At 34.6% G+C, this 12,655-nt stretch overlaps 1 protein-coding gene across 2 annotated transcripts; it reads left to right on the top strand.

Annotated features, from left to right (window-relative positions):
• The first annotated feature begins 1,031 nt into the window (after positions 1 to 1,031).
• GCC185 (GRIP and coiled-coil domain containing 185 kDa) lies at positions 1,032 to 11,980 on the top strand. Of its 2 annotated transcripts, none has more exons than XM_053745891.2 (15): positions 1,032 to 1,195; positions 1,412 to 1,523; positions 2,200 to 2,505; positions 2,668 to 4,314; positions 4,393 to 4,483; positions 4,560 to 4,816; positions 4,949 to 5,139; positions 5,214 to 5,630; positions 6,186 to 6,313; positions 6,736 to 6,901; positions 7,340 to 7,564; positions 7,743 to 7,942; positions 8,391 to 8,544; positions 9,005 to 9,113; positions 9,657 to 11,980. In XM_053745891.2, the coding sequence occupies exons 1-15, from the start codon at positions 1,172 to 1,174 to the stop codon at positions 9,716 to 9,718; spliced, it is 4,089 nt and encodes a 1,362-aa protein (XP_053601866.1). In that variant the 5' UTR covers positions 1,032 to 1,171; the 3' UTR covers positions 9,719 to 11,980. The 2 variants fall into 2 exon arrangements, with proteins under 2 accessions (XP_053601866.1, XP_053601865.1); XM_053745890.2 differs by having other exon boundaries at positions 2,062 to 2,505.
• Positions 11,981 to 12,655: the final 675 nt, after the last annotated feature.

Below are 12,655 nucleotides of genomic sequence, written 5' to 3'. Positions count from 1 at the left end.
GTATAGGTATTTTGGTTTGCAAAGAATATATTATTACTAGTAACGTTAATTCTATTTGACAGCAGTAACATTACGGGAATTGTTTAACGTTATTCCAAGCTCTGCAGAACCATTACGTAATGTTCTAAGTGGTAGAAATAGGAAGAAATAGAAAGTAGGTAAGTACCTACCTATAAGGAGTATTACTGCACATTTTATCCCGCCAGAGTACAAAACTGTATGTTAGGTACACAAAAACTTTGCCGCCTTTTGTTATATCGATTGAAACATTTATTTTAGAGTACTTTATTAATCCTTTAATTATGTAAACATTCGTGAAAATATATCATATATATGTATCATATTCGGGTGCCGATATATTGGGAAAAATAGTTTTCCATAAGATAAAAAAACTTCAAAAACTATGGGATACGCCTCACGATGTAAAATTTTCGAGCCAGTCGAAAAGAAGCTCGGCACACTTCACACGTGAAGACTTATTAAAATATGGACTTCATACAAGTAAGATCTTCAGTCAAAATCAATAATAGTTTATATCACCTTATGACCAAATAATGCAGTACATAACCTAGAATAGTGTTATTATTTTCAGGATAATCCACTAAATCCTTCCTTTTTTCCTTTAAACTCGCACCACGATTGCGTAGAAAGTATTTTTGGTGGTAAATCTGAAACAATATTAAAAATTGGCGCTTTTTGCCTTCATTGGCAATGTCTGTGTACCTTGGTTGTACCAGTAGGGCCATCTGCGTTGAGCTTTGCGTAATATGCCCTATTGAGTATGGAATTAGTACCTAGGTAGGTACGGAGTACGGACTACCCATGGAATAGGGAGTATTACTGCACATTTATCCCACCAGAGTATAGCACTGCATGTTAGGTACACAAAAGCTTTGCCGCCTTTTGCTATGTCGATACCTAACATACAGTGTTGTACTCTGGCGGGATAAATGTACTATAAGACTCCTATTCCCTGGTGACAATTTGTGACATTGACAAAATTACGTCACGCACGTAAATGTCAAGTGGTGATGGCCGTCCTTGTGTATGTGTTGTTGTACGTCCATCGAAGAAATAAAATCCCAGACTTATTTTGAAAATAAAATCTGATTATATTACTAAGAAATATTTGTTATAGATAATAATGAAATTTAAATTCTAAATCTCTAAAATGGATAGACAAACGGATGCCACGGTATGATAAATTTAAAAGTTTATTCCAGCTTCTATCTTATTATATTGTGGTCTATACTATATCTAGAATTTAACATGTTTACAATCCGAAACATATTGTTACTCATAACTCATGTCACATAAAAACTTCTAAGCTTTATTATTTTAATATGCACTGCACAGTCACTTCACTGACATCACCACAAAAACTTAATGCTAATGCCCAATAATGTTTTAGAGTCCAGAGAGTGCCAAAAGAAGTCCGTTCGATGATCTGACTAAAGAAGAGTTGGTTCAGAAATGCAAGGGATTGCTATCGATTGCCCAAAAAGCCAAACAGGCTAGATCTGGTAATTATTTCTATTCTGTCATGGAGATCATTTTACACACTTTGAAAGTACAAACAAATTTTTATTGATTGTTTATTTCTTATATAGTTAATTCTAATACTAAAATGTTTGTATTCTTATCTTTGTGATTCTATGGTTCAAATGAAACTCATATTTTAGATATGAGACACAAATACTTAACCAAATATTGATTGAGTTGATTGTTATAATCAAAGAGTATGTAAGGTGATCACAGGCTTTAATGTTATGGCAGCTGTTTGAATAGATCTTTTTGATCTGGTTTCTTCTTTGTTTAAGAGGTCCACTAAAGCCCATCAGGTCCACTCTTATTACTGATACTTTTTTGTCCTATTCATTTTGATAAATTTTTTTACACTGTATATTTTTTATAATTGTATAAACTATAACTTAAAAATACACACATATATTCTCTTAACTATGTTCTGTTAAATAAGAGTTGATGTTGAAGATTCGTGACACGAAAATAAACAGATGACAAGGCAACTAATTTTATTAAAATTGCTTTTTTGAATGACAGATTTGTTGAATGATAATGACAACTACAAGGCAGCACTTGAGAAGTGTGAAAAAGAGAAGAAATCTTGTTTAGAAAACATCCAGACATTGCAAGAATTAGTCAATTCCTTGACTGAACAAAAACTCAATTACATTACAGAAGTTGATTCGGCCAACTCACAAATAAAATCACTTAATAACAAATGCAGGAGTTATGAAGAAGAGATCAATGAATATAAAGCTGATATCATTGTGAAGAATAAAAATTATGATGATACAGCTCAAAAGTTATCAGATCTTGATAGTGAGATCATTTCTTTGAAAAGGCAAAATAAAAGACTGCTAGAAGAGAATGAACAACTTATAAATCAGCTCACTGAACTTGAAGTTCAAACAAATGAATTCAATAATATTGGTCTGCAACAGAGGGAACAACTGAAAATGTTGGAAGACAAAGTACAGTCGGGTATGTTCATTTTTACTTTCTACCAGTGTAAAACACTTCTATTGAATTCATAAAACCTTTTGAAGTCTGATTTATTATAGCTAGTTTATAGTACCATAAAAATATTTGAATCAATCAATAGAAATTATAATTTTTATATCTACCTATGTCATATTTTTGCAGATAATGAGTACAAGATTCAAATTGAACATTTAAACAATAAAGTTGAAGAATTGCAAATGCAACTGAATTCAAATAAAACTTCAGAAAGTCAAGATCTAACACTAGATTATGAGATGAAATTAAAGGATATCACTGAGATGTTAGAATGTGAAAAAAATAAAAAGGAGAAAGCTAACATTAAATTAAGAAGTTATAAAGAAAAAATACTGAAATGTGCTGCATGCATCAATCAACTTAAAAATTCTAGATTTATTCTAACTAAAACAGTGAAAGAATATTCTGAAAGTATACCAAAATGGCAAAATGATATTATCAAAGCTTCTAAAGTTTTAGACGATCAGATTAATCAGTTGAATAATGAAAATCTGAACCTGAAAGAAAAACTGAGTAAACTAGAAAAAATGTTAGCAGCACAAAATGATGTGACTGAAACTGAAAATGAGGTGAATCAGGAAAATAGGTTGTTGAAATCTGAAATATCTGAATTAAAACTGCAGTTGAGTGATACTTTACAATGTAATAATATTCAAAAAGCAGATTTGGAAAATTATAAAACAGAATGGGAAAAGGAAAATATGATACTGAGTGAACAAATAATAGATATGCGTGATAACTTAAATAAAGTTACACAAAAAAATAAAGAACTTAATTCAATTGTTGATGAACTTAAATCTGAAAATAAAAAGTTACTCAACTCAATAGAAAATCAAATCAAAGATAGTGAAGTAGTTGGTAACATGGTATTGCAAATAAAGGCCTTAGAAAGTGAAAAATCCATATTAGTCAAAGAGAAAATGAATGCAAGAGACAGTGTTATTGAACTAGAAACCCAAAACAAATCACTTACTAATCAATTAGAACAGGCTAGATCAGAATCACAATTAATGAAATCTGAAATAGAGTTGCTTACACAACAAAAATCAGCACTTGAGGCTAATTATAAAACTGAGAAGAGTGATGAAATCAACAATTTGAGATCTCAAATGAAAACATTGCAGGAACAATATGATTTCCTAACAAAGCAACATGATGAATTACACGATTTGAATGGCCTTCTGAAAGAAGAAGTAGAAACTTTAAAACTTTCTTTGGAACAACCAAAAGATGATAGTTCAGACTTAAATGATTCATTTCAAGCTGATTTAGTAAAATTGGAAACAAAGTTGTCCGCTTATAAACAAGAGAATGCCTCTCTTTTGAGTGAAGTAAAGGAGTCCCGCGCTAAAATCAAAGAATTTGATAATTTATTGGCTGAATCAGAAGATGTTAAATCAAAACTAATGGGATATAAAACCGAAAATGCTGAATTACTTAATGAAATGAAAGAAATAAACCAAGTACTGAAAGAGCGCGGTGAAGCTATATCTAAGTTACAAAAGGCAATTGCTGAACTAGAGAGATTAGTTGAAACATTAGAGAAAGATAGAGATAATGCGATTCAAGAAAAGAACGATTTAAATAAAAGAGTTGCAAGCTTAGAAAAGGATTTAGAAAATGCAGAATCAAAGACTGATACCAACAAGGGAGTAAGCGAACAAATTATTATTGAGAGAGACAATGCTCTAAAATCACTGGCCGATAAAGAAGCTTTAATAACTGCTTTAAAAGATGAAATAGATAAATTAAAACAGCCACAAATACCATCAGGTAATTATGACAACTATATCAAAATTTTTATAATAATTTCATAAATAAATATTAATCTGTTTATTTGAATTATTTCAGATTTACCACATGAGGATATGTCCACATCTACCATATCCAAAGCTGAGGAACAGTCAAGGATGAAAGATTTAGATGAAACCTTTGAAGAAAAGTAAGATATATTTTACTAAACATTATCAAATTCTATGATTAAATTAGATCCTAAAGTTTTATAATATGTATTTCAGGTACACAAAATTACGTATATTTGCTTTGAAACTAAAGAAAAAGCTTAACGAGACAACGACACAACTACAAAACGTGGAACATGATAAAGCTAAATTGGAGAAGTTACTTCAAGAAAATGGTACAAAACAGTCGGTGAGCTGCGATGCCGTTGACGGTGTGAAGGAAGAAATAGGTGATCTTCAGGCTAAGGTCACCACTCTGACCGAAGCTGCTGAACTTGCTGAAAAGAAAACTGCAGAGTTAGAAATTATTCAAGGTACAAATTATACATGTACGTTAGGATTCAGTTAAAATTCGGGAAATATGTTCATACAAAATAGTTTTGTCACCTACAATATGTGATGGGCATTAATTTATTACTACATCATTATTCATTTTTATTTTATAGCTGAATTGGAATCTATATCTAAACAACTGGCAGCTGAAATTGAAGCTCATAAAGCCACTAAGGACCAGCTGGATAAAGCGCGTCGAGATGCGAAGAAGAAAAATGTATTGAGTTTGGAAATGGAGGATTATGAGAGGTCCATGAAGGAACTCACCACGAAAATGGAAGAAAAGAAGAAGAAGATGGTACAAGTAAGTGTTATATTAAAAAATTGTGTGATATTTAAAAAAGACTTAAAATTATTTTCATCTGTATAATATTTTAGATGGAATCTACAATTGACACTCAAGAAGGAATTATAACCACAATGAAGACACAAATAAAGTTACTAGAAGAGCAAATAAAGGCTGAAGAGACTCAAAATAGACTTACAAGGGAAGAACTTCAACACATAGTAGAAGAAGGGAAAGAGAAAGACAGCATTATCCAGACCAAAAATGGTTTAATATTCAAACTGGAACAAGACCTTGAGGTTGAGAAGAGAAAGAATGAAGAGACAGATTTAGAAATGACTGCATTGATTAGTGAAAAGGAGAAAATGATAATGGTGTTAGGAGAAGACAAGGCAGAGTTGAACAACAAAGCGAAGAAGTTGGAATTCAAGTGTTCTGAGCTGAATGAGAAATTGAGGATAGCTAATATTGAGTTAGGAGATTTGAAGACTGAATACACTAGTTACAAGGTATATGCGGAATTTTCTTTAAATATATGTTTATTGCGTTGTTTCATTTGAGTTTATTCATTTTTTGATCTCATAAATGTATGGTGAGACATTATTTTGCTGCAGTCTGACATAGCATGCTTTTGATTCAGAAGTATCATGCTTACACAAACTACTCAAATATAATTTTCATTGTGCTGTATACAATGTACATTTGTTTTCATGATTTGCTTTATAAAAGTTAAAATATATTTATTTAATATTATGACGAATAATAAGGACTATGAATATTGCCTATTCATAGCCCTTTTTATTGTTAATAATAAAATATTCTTATTTACAAGAGAGGCGACGTAACAAATGTGCTTGTCCGTTAGTTCCTTCAAAATGTCATCTGACGCTGACACTTTATATATAGATAGATAAATTAATTTATTGTCGCACACAAAACATTAAAAATAATACACACACACCTGCACTTAGCAAGTTTGTGCTGTAGCATCAAAAAGGCAACAGCTCAGTACAAGGACTAAAGAAACCACTGAAACTCTGTACTCCAATGTCTGTGATGTCCAGGTGCGAGCACAGGCCGTGTTACGTCAGAACCAAACGGTGGACCACAGCCAAGAGGAACAGCTCAAAGAAGAGGCCGCCGCGTTGAGGGCGCAGATAGAGACGCTAACGATGAAACTAGCGACGATGTCGTAAGCCTTATCCTGCTTTCTATTTACTCATAATCTACTGATATTATGCGGAAGTTTGGATGTATGTATTTGAATTTTCATTACCCAATTCGGTTAAATACACTGGACCCTCTCGAGTGTTTTATTCCTCAGGACCCTGATGCTTAATTCCTCAGCTGTTAGCGTCGTCGCTCAGGGTCTGTTTTCCAATTTTTTTTAGTTGTCAGACCATTGGCACGCATGTCATATGTGCAAATGGTGATGAGTTTAGGAATATACATATGTCAGATTAATAACCACTGAACCGCCACCGCTTCATTTATGAATCTTATTAACACTTTCGCAGACGCACGGCTGCTATAGCATTCGTAACAATTAAACTTTTGTGTCTCATGGAGCGTCCACGAAAGTGTTTAACTTATGACGATATGTATTTGCCTCAGCGAACAGTGTGCCGAGCGTACATCGGAGGCGGAGAGCGGGCGGCGACGCGCGGCCGAGGCGGCGGCGGAGGCGGGCCGCGCGCAGCAGCGCACCGCGCGGCTGCAGGCCGACCTCACGCGGCTGGGGCTGCAGCTTGAGGAGGAGCGCACGCAACACAAATTGCAGGTACATATTTGCTGAACTAAAAGACAATAATGCTTTAATCACATTTGGACTTTTCCACATGAGCCGTGGATGAGGGTCGCTAAGTGGAATTAAAAACAAACTTACATCAGTATTAATAGAATGGTTGGCCATTCTCTTCATTTCACGCACTAAATGATATTATCAACTAGGTTTCCTCACGATGTTATCTTTCATCGGATGCAAGTGGTGGTCGATGAAAACTACTATAAATTGAGTCAGATTGGTATACAAATTTACGTGACACAGGATTCTAATCTGGGCCCGTTCGGTGCACAGGTTTTAACCATTGTACCAGCATCGCATTTTGCACTTACGCCATCTCAAACAAAATCGAATAAAATTACGAATCATTGTTTTTCAATCATGTTCGAGTATCTATTCAAAAGAAGTAACGAATAACTCATATAAAATTTCCAGATATCAACCCTAACACAATGCTATAAGACTCAAATCAGCGAGTTGGAGGGTCGGCTTCAGAGCGAGACGGAATCTCTGAGGAAACAAGTAGCAGTGTTGCAGGAAAGCTCCCAGACTAAGAGGGACGATAACTCCAACCAGTACATGTTGCCGGTCATATCTAAGGAAGAAAGCGACGGCGAAATGGACATAAATGTGTCTATGATACCCAGGGAAGAAGGCGAGGTAAGTAATATAGTATAGCAAACATTATTACTTAGAAAAGTACAGTTGAATAATACATACTGTAACACATCGGCCTTGAGTCTAGTCTAGGCACTGGCGGCTGTCTGGTCTATTGACCAGACTGACAGTCTATAGACTAAACTGACATTAAAATGTTCTTCACATTCTGATTATTTAGGGTTCAGAAGCAGCTCCGTCGCCTCCGCCGTCCAAATCGTACATGACGAGCGCGGGAAGCGGTCGCTCGCCGGTGCCCCTCGAGAGATTACTTGAAGAAGGCGTGCCAGAAGATGAGGCCCTGGACGCGGCCTCCTTGGGACTGACGCCTGACCAGGAGATCGCTGATTTGAAGAGGAGACTTCAAGCGCAGCAGCAAAGGTTCTTGCTTCTGCATCATCTTTATTATATTAGTCTTCTTTGTTCTATTATTATTTGTTTATGTCGTTTACTCTTGTCTGAATGTATACTATATTTATTTACATCTCTAATTCCTTATTTATTACTAGCGTCCCGTCCCGACTTCGCTTGGGTAAAAATATAATATATTATACACCTAAACCTTCCTCAGGAATCACATTATCTACTACTGAAAACCGCATGAAAATCTGTGCAGTAGTTTTTGAGTTTATCGCGAACAGACAGACAGACAGACGCGGCAGAGGACTTTGATTTATAATAGGATAAGGTTATTTTCTTGTTTAATTTATTTATATCAAGTTGACTGCACCCTCTCGGTTCACGACAAGTCCGTTTAATTGCCTCGTTACGACTTATGCTTTTTCTGTAACCTGAAAAAAGGTCTCATTTGTGATTATTGTTGACACAGGGTGAAACACGTGACCGTTTTGCTATCTGAGTCGGAGCGGGAAGGCGCCCGGCTGTCGCAGCTGAGCGAACTGCTGAAAGCTGAGCTACGTCGAGTGCGCGCCGCCACGCATAACGCCCACAACACCGAGTACATGAAGAACGTTACCCTCAAGGTGAGAACGAGATAGCTAGCTGGACCTTCTGTAGAGTGCAAGCGAGAAGACACTCGGCTGTCGCAGCTGAACGAACTGTTGAAACACTGCAATGAGATTACGACTAGATACAGGATTTTATTAGATTTAGTATTATAGTTTTGCCATTATACAAAATGTTGACACAATTTATGAAAAGGATTTTGGGTGGCCTCCGTTTTATTTTTTGTATATTTTGCCAACCCAATAGAAAATTACACGAAAACAAATTGTCATACCGTACCGCTCTTGACAAGGTGAAACGTTCAACGAAAAGTGAGCTATATCAATCCCTCTCGGCAATGTAAAGTGTATCTAGTGAGGACGCTTTAAAGCTCACTCTTCAGTAAACGTCATCTGGCCGAGTGGAAGCGGTGCGGTAGAAGTGTGCTATGGACTATGGACCTTAATTGAAGCACCTAAAATCGTCATATTTGTTCAGTTCCTAACCCTGGGCCCCGGCGACGAACGCAGCCGCTTAGTGCCAGTGTTACAGAAGATATTAACTCTCACACCTGAGGAGACACAAAAGATTCAGGCCATCGCTAGAGGTTAGTGTTTGTGTGCTTATATCTACGGACATGGCTAATTTCGCGTGTCCTTTTATTATGTACTAGCTTTTGGCCGTGGCTCCACCTGCGTTAATTTGTCTTTGCGCGCGTAATTTTCCGGGATGAAAGGTACAATATGTCCTTCTCCATACTTCAAACTATATGTCTGCAAAATTTCAAGAAGATTGGTTGAGTAGATAGAGCGTGAAGAGGTATCAAACAAACAAACTTACTTTCGCATTCATAATATTAGTTAGGAATAGGATTTGAAATATTAACTTTCTTTTTAGTATTATCTTTCTTTTTAATATTAACTGTATAAATTTTAGTAGAAGCCATGGGGGAGTAGTTAAGACCGAAAGTTCCCAGGTTTTAAATTCCGATTCGTCAAGAAGAAGATTACTTTGAATCTATTTTAATCATGGTTTTTCTTTGTCTCGCTTTTTGTGAATAGTTAATATCAGCAGTCTCTGTGCCTGTGCCTTCTTGTTGACGTTGTTCCAATTGGATTGTGTATTTTCTTATGTCAAGTTTATTTTACAGGTCAAGATCCAAATCCAGGTAAAGGCTGGGGCAGTTACCTACCATGGCCCGGGGGAAAATAAGTACTTATTACTAAGATAAAGATATATCTAGATATTACATTTTGGTTATGCTTTTAGGAAGTAATTTTTTATTTATTATATTGGGTAAAAATATTTCACTGAAGATTTACGCTGCAGTATCTAAATGAGTAAAACCGCGTTCGCACGGACGCTATAAAAGCTCCCAAAGTTTTTGCTTGTTTATCACTTTTGACATAAATGAGATTCAATGTACGGCCCATGCATACTACGGATACGGATACTCATGTTCCATTCCAACGTTGTTTTAACTCACGTTAAAATAGCACCCGTGTGAGCGAGGCTTCAATGTTACATTTATAATAAGAGGGATGATACAGTTTTATATTGAAATTATGAATTTGAACGTATAAGTAGTACAATAAATAGTCACTGACACATTTTTGAAATGAAACAGTTGCTTTTATAAATCTATGAATAATAGAACTATCTTATAATATAGACAAAAAATATTAATCCATACCATACCATACTATTATAAATGCGTAAGCTGTCTCTGTTTGTCCGTTTTCACGGCTAAACCCCTGCTGGACTGATTTTGATATGAAATTTGGTATGCATGTAGTTAAAGACTTCGTTCATAGGCTTTTTTCAACTCAACCCCCAAATGGGGTGAAAGTTTGTATGAAAAATCATGCCTGTTCCGCTTTCGCAGAGAAATTCACGGGGCGAAGTCGCGGGCAAAATGTAGTTCTTTATATAAATGGATATGTACATTGCAATGTATTGAATTGACATCGATTCTGCTGTGGCTTTTTAACACCCGTGCGAAAAGAGCCTTTTTCGAACTATCCCCTAAGATGACCTCGGCGCAGGGGATTTGTGGAGTAAGTATACATATGTCAATTAATCAAACGGTGTATCCGTAAATACAAAACCATGATTTGGACAATGAAGATATATGTATAAAAATAATAATTAATTAATTTCCAAAATGCTATCAAGTATTTAGCACATTTTGCCGTCAGTATCGGTAATAGGAAATACCTACATTTATCTGTGATTGAAGTTTTTATTGTATGTAATTGAGAAGCAATGAAAATAACAGAGCAATTTATGTATTGTGTATATGAATTATTTAATTGATAAAGTACTAAATACATAGTTATTATAATTACAAATATATAATTGTGCCTATGGTTAGTTGATAAAATGAAATTGATAGTATCATGTAAACTATTGTTATGTCACTTTGTTTTATTACAAACGTTTACTAGTAATGTTTTATTTGCTATTTTATTTGAAATATATGCATTATTAATCTTCACACGACATTTTAATTACAAATACTATTTGGAGCTGGAGGAGAGAGTTGATGGAAAAATTATCTATGTCTTGAATTCCAAGTATTGAAAACACACATTGACATATATCAAAACTTTCGGATAGATTCTCAATTAGTGTTTTATTTAGAATACGATACCATTTTTAGGCTCATTCGCTTTACATATGTCACTGAAACTGACAAAGTTATCATAATTATTCTGGAAACCAAACATATCTTTTGATTCTATTTCGTTTTTCAGACCGAGTTATATTACAAGTTGAATTAATTCAGATTCAGTCAAATTTTAGTTTGGGATAGGTATTACAAACTTTAATTATATTGGGGTCTTCTTTTCTATAGGAATTTCGCGTCAAAATATTTTGTATGCAACGTTTCTATCAAAGTTCCGTCTATAAATTAGCAATCGAGTTTTATAATGTTGAAAAATAATTTAGAATTTCAAAAAACACGATTTAATAATTAGCATGATCCGCCATTAAATTACTTGACCTATTACGGGGTTCGCTATTATCGTCTGGTTCTATAATATAATTTTAATAATGTGACATTCTGAAACCAGTTATGTGTAAATAGACTAGACCGCTGTCGAAACTAGTAACAGAAGAGTCAAGGGCAACCAGAACTTGGATTGATTGAGCCGCTTTCACACATGCGCGGTTGCACTATTATTCGGCTGTTGCGATATTTAATTAGTAATTTATTTTATGCACAATAAATTATTCTATTATGAAGCATACGTTTTTACTACTTTTCTGTTTCTGTGTATTTTATATTTTTAAAGTATATAATGTGGTATGTATTTGGCGTATTTTTTACATTGTACAACTTATTCATTATTTCTAGAATATCTTAAAAAGTTATTGTCTGTATTTAGTTTAGATTTGTAAAATTTATATGAATTGCATATATAGTTGAAAATTTGCACAGTTATTCAATAAAGTAAAATAAATCTGTTATATTGGCTTTTTTTACACTCCGGAATAGTTAGAAGTTTTTATTTGTACTTAGTGAACTTAATATTCCTATATTTGTGTTTGTAACTGTAGACATCTTGCCCATGATTTACCTTATGAAAGTTAAAATTGAGTACTAGGTACTTAACAAAAAATAATCACTTCAACGTATAGAGATATGACATGGAATTAGCAGGTAGGTACTACGACGGAGTACCTACTATAATAATTCCATGAAATATGACTAGTTCCACAGAAATTTCAAATAAATGAGTAAAAAGAGACATCATCGAAATTGACACCACCTTGTGGTGGTTCTCACAGATGAGGCAGTCATTCCGATTAAGAATAAATGTCTGGAACCCAGACTAGCTAGACCCCGCCTAAAATGTCCTACTACGACCTAGATAACGCTACGGATATTTTCTTGATAATGTCTCCACTGGAAGAAGTTTTATTGGCAGACGGCCCAGAGCCATGGAATTAGTAGGTACTACGTACGAAGTACTTACTAAATCCATGCCCGGAGCCTAGAAATTGTGGATTAGATACTATGAGGATTAGCTGACAGGTGATACAGGACAATCTTTTGAAAAGCAAATAATATTTTTTACTTGATCTAAGCGAGCCCAGTACCCGAACATAAATATCATGGAATTTATCGATGAACCAACAAAC

This window comes from Plodia interpunctella, chromosome 5, assembly GCF_027563975.2.
Source record: "Plodia interpunctella isolate USDA-ARS_2022_Savannah chromosome 5, ilPloInte3.2, whole genome shotgun sequence".
NCBI classification, from domain to species: domain Eukaryota; kingdom Metazoa; phylum Arthropoda; class Insecta; order Lepidoptera; family Pyralidae; genus Plodia; species Plodia interpunctella.
The sequence above is the reverse complement of the archived record's forward strand: the minus strand, read 5'-3'. Positions and strand labels throughout refer to the sequence as shown.

Coding starts and splice junctions, on each gene's coding strand:
- GCC185 (XM_053745890.2), top strand. CDS start 1,172: ATGGATAGACAAACGGATGCCACG. Junction 4,315..4,392: donor ACAGCCACAAATACCATCAG/GTAATTATGACA, acceptor GAATTATTTCAG/ATTTACCACATGAGGATATG. Junction 9,114..9,656: donor GATTCAGGCCATCGCTAGAG/GTTAGTGTTTGT, acceptor TTTATTTTACAG/GTCAAGATCCAAATCCAGGT.